This window comes from Anas acuta, chromosome W, assembly GCF_963932015.1.
Source record: "Anas acuta chromosome W, bAnaAcu1.1, whole genome shotgun sequence".
NCBI lineage: Eukaryota > Metazoa > Chordata > Aves > Anseriformes > Anatidae > Anas > Anas acuta.
The window spans coordinates 9,780,952-9,788,209 of NC_089016.1; the positions used below are offsets into that span (position 1 = coordinate 9,780,952).

General features: G+C 51.4%; 1 protein-coding gene across 1 annotated transcript; it reads right to left on the minus strand.

Moving 5' to 3' along the window:
• Positions 1-5,902: 5,902 nt before the first annotated feature.
• LOC137846863 (olfactory receptor 14C36-like) lies at positions 5,903-6,838 on the minus strand. Its single transcript, XM_068664972.1, has one exon. It carries the CDS (start codon positions 6,836-6,838, stop codon positions 5,903-5,905), a length of 936 nt encoding a protein of 311 aa, XP_068521073.1.
• Positions 6,839-7,258: the final 420 nt, after the last annotated feature.

Here is a 7,258-nt window from a genome sequence, read left to right on the forward strand (position 1 = left end):
CACATCTCCCACCAGACCTTCTCTGTTTTCTAGCAACAGGTCTAGGAGGGCACCTTTCCTAGTTGGCTCCGTTAGCACCTGCACCAAGAAGGTATCATCTAGGTGCTTCATGAACCTCCTGGACTTGCTCGTGTCAGCCGTGTGGCACTCCCAGTTAACGTCTGGCAAGTTGAAGTCCCCCATAAGGACAAGAGGAGTTAATCTCGAGGCCTCTCTTAGTTCTGTAAAGAATAATTTATCGGCGCTATCGTCCTGGCCAGGCGGTCTGTAATAGACTCCCATAACGACATCCCCTTTATTCGTTCGTCCCTTGATCCTTACCCAGAGGCTCTCAACTTTGCAATCACCGACCTGAAGTTCCACACAGTCCAGCCCCTGCTTCACATACATCGCCACCCCACCACCTCGCCTACCCTGCCTGTCCCTCCTGAAGAGCCTGTAACCATCTATCGCAAGACCCCAGTCACAGGACTCATCCCACCAGGTTTCGCTTATGCCGATGATGTCGTAGTTGCGGGACTGGGCCAGGACTTCTAGCTCATCCATTTTATTCCTCATACTGCATGCGTTCGTGTAGAAGCATTTCAGGTGCGTCTCCTTACACTCAGCACCTTGTGGATCTAACCGTGTATACCGACCTCCTGGAGAGCGCACCTTGCCTGGTGGAGACCATTATCACCTAGCTAACGACTGTCGTTAAGAGGTGTTCCTGTGGGCAGGGGTTGCTCTCCGACCATCCTGCTCACCCTGCCTGCGCGAACTGCCGTGCTAACTGCCGCGCCACTCCCTTCTGACGCGCCACGCCCTGTTTGCCCGCCCTGTTCGCCGCGCTCCTGGTCGCTCGCGCTCCCTAGGGGCTGCTTTTGAACGGCCGGGGAGGGGGGCGCTGCTGGCTTCGCCTTCGCCTCGTCAGCCTCCCTCACGAGGGCTGCCGGGTCCTGGCGGCTCCCTGAAGTAGGCTCGATGCCAGAAAATGAGCCCTGCCTGGCCTGATCCCCCGCTCCGCTGCAGAACGTGTCTGCCCTGGAGCCGATCGCCTCGGCAAATGGCGATCTTCTTAGGGGAAGTTTGGGGAACCAGCATGGAGAAGGAGAGAAACGTCTGTAGGAACACCCTGCACAATGTGCCCAGCAGTTCTGCAACACCACAGAAGCAGCCCTGAAGGATGAGTTTAGGCAAAACCTCATACCTCTGAAATGACACCTATTCAAGACCTCTTCCTCTATGGGGCCTACCAGGTACTTAGAAAGAGGGGATCTCACAAACTGTGTGCAGAGAAGGTGCATCTGCTGGCCTGTCATGGAGACCAGCAGATGTGAGCCAAAAGGCACAGATCCCAGCCAGGAGTCAAGGGTTGAGCTGTTGGCTACTTCAGAAAGAAGTCAACTCACAGCCACTTAACAGCCATTAGCTTCCTACTGGGCTGACAGCTTCTGAGGCACCTCTGCCCGCATCATACCAGACCTACAAAACACCCCCTTTTTGTCCCAGGACCTGCCCAGCTAGAAGTGAGCTGGTTTTCATCCTTCAAGCCTGCTGGGCTCCCAGCCTCTCTGACACTCAGGAGCCAGTTCCGTGCCAGTCCTGGGAGGTGCTAGGGCAGGAGGGACCTTGCAGGCAATGTTCCAGCCCCATGCCTGTTGGCGGTCTCTCAGCTCCTTGTGCACAGTGAAGATCACGCTCACATCCAGAAGCCTGAAGTTGGCTTAGAAGACACTCAGGGGAAGAGCCCTCCAAGCCCCAGCCCCAGCCCGAACCCCAGCTGGCGGTGCTGCTCTGCAGAGCGAGGGGGCTGTGGTGCCCGGGGCATGGAGGCACTCTGCAGGGCCGTGCTGGGCAGACTGGGAGGCAGACCCAGCTCCTGGGGTCACTGCCATTGCCCCAGAGCTGCAAGGAATCACTCGCCAGGCTCCTTTGGTGGGGCTTTTGTGTGCCCTGGGGCTGCTGAGTTCTCCCCTGCCTGCTCACACCAGAGTGAGCACTTGAGCTCTGCTCAGTCCACCTTGGACAGGCTCACGCCCTGCGGGCTCCATTCACTGCTGTCCCCTGGGGTCACAAATCCCCATCAAAGGAGTCTTGCGAGAGATCTGTTGCAGTCCTGGGGCAATGGCAGTGACATTTCCTTGTTTCTCACATCCTTCTCACAAGTTTTTCTCCTGGCCCTCCCCACTGCCCAGCACTGCCTCTCAGGTGGCACTCGGTGACCCTTCAGAAGGGCTTTTGGGCTTCCTCAATTGTCCTGGTGCTTATTAGCACCTTCCTGGCTCCTTCCCGAGCTTAGAGGGAGCCTTCTTGTCCGTCAGGGGCACTGCACTGGTTCTGGCTTGGACAAAGTTACTGTCTTAAGACCACCCCCTGTGGTGCTGTGTTTCTGATATGTGACCAGAGCACTGTTGGTCACCCATGGTTCTGATCGCTGTTCCTGAGCAGTGCTGGCACAGCGTCAAGGCCTTCTCTGCTTCTCACTCTGCCCCAGGAGTCGGTTGGCTGCAGGTGGGCAAGAGGCTGTGAGGAGAACCTGCAGTGACAGCTGACCCAGCCTGAGCAGTCTGAGCTGCCCATGCACTCCTCAGATTCACCTTGTTTGTTACCTGAAACGACCTTGCACAGCCATTTTATGGGGTTCTAATCACTACCCACTGATCACCTTGTCCCTGGAGATCCTCTGACATCTCCTGGAAGCTCCATATTCCTCTCCAGGCCGGCATCAGCCATCAGCCCCACTGCAGAGGGTGCAGTCTCATGCTGATGAGTCCAACACCAGTTCTCATCTGCTTGGACAAGTGCCCCCATAAAGGGAACTCTTAGTCCTGCCCTCGTTTCCCTACAAACCACCCTGGGACTTTCATCCTGTGGTCTTCACTCCCTGAAGATCCCCAGAAAACAGAAGAGCAGGGAGCAACCCCTTGGCTCTATTCCCGATAGCACATTTGGAAGAGGTGTCCAGGCTTCTGGGTTTGCCCTGAGCAAGACCCTTTTATTACTGTGGTGCTAGCAGGGAGGCCAGCTGTGATCCAGGGCTGCACAGTGCCTGCTGCTGCCTGCAGCGATTGGGATGCCACTGCAAAGAGAACAGGACTGTCACCAAGGTACATGAGATCTGACAGCTTATCCAAATAAAACAGCACAGTAGAAAAATGTGGAGACCTAAAGAGAGCAGCAGTGAAAAGGCCACGTCCTGCTGCTGGCCATGGCCATGGATCCAGGGAAGCAGCAGCCCCGACCCAAAGGCAGCAGAGAGGCAGAGCCCAGTGGGCAGGGAGGGGCAGCCCCGAGGACCGCTGGGGCTGCTCCTGCATGTGGCAGCTGGGCTCTTGGCCCTCCAGAGGAGATGGGAAGAGACGGCAGCTGACACCCACAAAGTTCACAGCTTCTTTATTCTATTTATCCACAAAGAACCCAGTTCTGTAGGTATATTAAATGATTGGGTGACAGACAATAAATAATTAGTAGGCAGGAAGACATTAGTAGAATTCAGTCAAAATCACAAGTTTAAGAAATAATTTTAAATAATAAAAGAATAACAAGCTGTTGTATGCAGAGGTTTTTCAGAAAACCTGTCTGTCCTGTTCGTTTTATAGGCACATTATTGATGCCAAAGTAGCATGTGTCCAAAGAGTTTCCACAAGGCTTCCTTGAGCCCCTGGTTCCTCATGCTGTAGATGAGGGGGTTCAGTGCTATAGGCACCACCATGTACAGAACTGACATGGAATATTCTCTGCAGAGGCTACTTGCACTGCTGCAGCTCCTTTCTCTGACCCAGCCACAGGAGCCGGAGCAGCTGCAGGAGCAGGAGCTGGAGCGGCTGCAGGGTCCATCGTAGTGGTCAGAGTGGCCGTTGGGTCTGTCACAGGACTTGGAGTGGCTGCAGGGTCTGTCACTAAGTTGGTAGTAGTATCAGCTGCAGCTCGATAGGCATGGGCCAGACCCCAGCACACTCCAGTGATTTGTGTCACTTTGGAACTGCCAGAGTCATGACACCCTTTTTTCAAGCATTCTACCCATTTTTTAGGATTTTGCAGTTGTTCAGGGGAGAATTTCCAAAACACTGGAGGTGCCCACTGCTCTAGAAACCTGCCCGTATCCTCCCACACTCCCTGGCACTCACAAGTGTCCCGCCTCAGGACAGATCTCTGGATAAAATTCCTAAGTGGTTGTTTAACCTTAAACAAAACCTGAAGCACATTCAGGAGACATAACAACACGAACATGCTAGTCTGGGTGTCCCAAGGATATTAAACATCTTGGAGAACTATCGTACCAAGCTCGGAGGATAAGAGGGAGGTGAAGGAGAAAGGAAGGTTGAATGAGTAAGAAAAAATGTCTCCTTCTTTCCCCTCCACAGATTGGCTCCCTGACAAAAAAAAAAAAAAAAGGCAATAGGTGTAATTGCTAATAGTTTCCAAGATATGGTTTCCAAAGTATCGAGTTGACGACAGTGCTGAGTACAAATACCAGGTTACGGTCAGGACCAGAAATTTCATCGTCTCATAAGCCACTGTTACACCGCACAATACCATATCGATCTTAAACCAGGGCCCGGAAAGGATAAACAGCATGGCAGGGAGCACATACAGAAAGTAATGTGCTATAATACTCAGTTTGGAAAACAAGTGCAGCAGACTTGAGATTAAAGCAATCAGTATTGTGACTAGCAACTATTAATCAGGTCTAACACTTTTACCAATTTTAGTTCAACACACTCTGGTCAGATCTGTCATTATCTCAACCCTATGAGCGCCAAGACGACTGATATGGTTTAGCCCAGCTGGCAGCTAAACACCACACAGCTGCTTGCTGCCCCCACCCTCTCTGGGATGGGGGAGAGAAACAGGAAAGTGAAGCCTGTGAGTTGAGATAAAGACAGTTTAGTAAGATGGGAAAATAATAATAATAATAATAATAACAATAATAATAATAATAATAATAACAACAACAACAGCAACAACAACAACAACAACAACAATAATAATAACAATAATAATAATAATAATAATAATAACAACAATAATGATGATAACAGTACTACTAATAACGTGTGTGGAACAAATGATGCACAATGCAATTGCTCACCACCCGCTGACCGATGCCCAGCCTAACCCCGAGCAGCCTGGCCCACCCACCCCATCTAGCCACTCCTATATATTGTTCAGCATGATGTCAGAAGGTATGGAATACCCCTTTGGCCAGTTTGGGTCAACACTCCTGGCTCTGTCCCTTCCCAGCTCCCACTGCACCCCCAGCCTGCATTCTGGCAGGACAGAGTAAGAAGCTGAAATTTCCTTGGCTTGGTATAAGCACTGCTCTGCAACAAGTAAAACATCAGCATGTCATCAACACTCTTCTCATCCTAAGCCAAAACATAGCACCCTAGCAGCTCGTAGGAGGAAAATTAACTCTGTCCTAATTGAAACCAGGACATATATCCACCCCTTATTCCATACCATTTATGTTATGCTAAGATTACACTCCCTACAAGTCCACGTCCTGCTGCTGGCCATGGCCATGGCTCCAGGGAAGCAGCAGCCCCGACCCAAAGGCAGCAGAGAGGCAGAGCCCAGCAGGCAGTGAGGGGCAGCCCCGAGGACCACCGGGGCTGCTCCTGCGTGTGGCAGCTGGGCTTTTGGTCCTGAGCCCCTCCTGCATGCTGGGGCTGCACTCCAAGCTCCAGAGACAATGGGAAGAGAGGGATACTGAGATCAGTTCGTTTCTGATAGCTTCTTTATTATCTTTATTTACAATGGAAGACTAGTACAATGGGTAGATTAGATGATTTGGTCAAAGTATATAAATTAATTAACAGGCAGGATGTTAAGAATAACATTAGTGAAATAATGATAAAAATGAAATTACATGGATCACAATAATTTCACATAATTATGGTTATATATTATAAACACATTAGTAATGCTTCAGAGCCATGTATAGGAAAAGTTTCCTAACTCCATACTTTAGGTCCTTGTTTCTCATGCTGTAGATGAGGGGGTTCAGTGCTGGAGGTACCACTGAGTACAGAAACGCCACCACCAGGTCATGGGATGGGGAGGAGATCGAGGGGGGCTTCAGGTAGGCAAACATGGCAGTGCTAACCATCAGGGAGACCACGGCCAGGTGAGGGAGGCACGTGGAAAAGGCTTTGTGCCGGCCCTGCTCAGAAGGCATCCTCAGCACTGCCCTGAAGATCTGCACATAAGAAAATGAAATGAAAATAAAACATGCAAAGGTTAAACATAGACTAACTTCAAGAAGGACAACCTCCCTGAGGCATGTCTCTGAGCAAGATAGCTTGAGGATCTGGGGGATTTCACAGAAGAACTGGTCCACAGCATTGCCATGGCAGAGGGGCAGGGAAAATGTAGTGGCCGTGTGCAGGACAGCATTGAGAAAGCCACTGCCCCAGGCAGCTGCTGCCATCTGGGCACAAGCTCTGCTGCCCAGGAGGCTCCCATAGTGCAGGGGCTTGCAGATGGCAACGTAGCGGTCATACGACATGATTGTGAGAAGATAAAATTCTGATGCAATCAAGAAGACATACAGAAAGACCTGTGCAGCACAGCCTTGATAGGAGATGGCCCTGGTGTCCCAGAGGGCATTGGCCATGGCTTTGGGCAGAGTGGTTGAGATGCAGCCCAGGTCAAGGAGGGCGAGGTTGAGGAGGAAGAAGTACATGGGGGTGTGGAGGCGGTGGTCGCAGGCTACGGCGCTGAGGATGAGGCCGTTGCCCAGGAGGGCAGCCAGGTAGATGCCCAGGAAGAGCGCGAAGTGCAGGAGCTGCAGCTCGCGCGTGTCTGCGAATGCCAGCAGGAGGAACTCGCTCACAGAGCTGATGTTGGGCATTTTCTGACATTCTCTGTTGGAGAGAAAAAGGTAGAACAAAGTTAGAACTGATTAGGATGAGGAAAACCTATTACAAGTCATAGAGAACCCCCAAACAGAGCCTCTCTCTTTGCAGCAGAACCTTTCTGCAGCTCTCCTGCTCGAGTTGTGGCTGGTGCTGGCTGAGAGTGGCACTGGGCACAGGGGCCTCTATGTGCTGCAGAGGAGTCCTACCTGCAGCAGGAGGGAATCAGGAACATGGGGGAAACTCGAGTTCAGTCCACTTGTCAAGTCAATGAGTTTGCAGAATTTTCTTGCAAACAACTCACCTGAATGCAGAGCAGAGCTGCAGTGTTTTACTTGCTTTAATGTTATTCGGTTGCCCCTGTAACGCTTAGGTGAATTATTGGATGGTTGAATGCTGTGACTTTATATGTGTGC

Excerpts from the sequence above, each read along its gene's own strand:
- LOC137846863 (XM_068664972.1), bottom strand. The coding sequence starts at position 6,838 with ATGCCCAACATCAGCTCTGTGAGCGAGTTCCTCCTGCTGGCATTCGCA.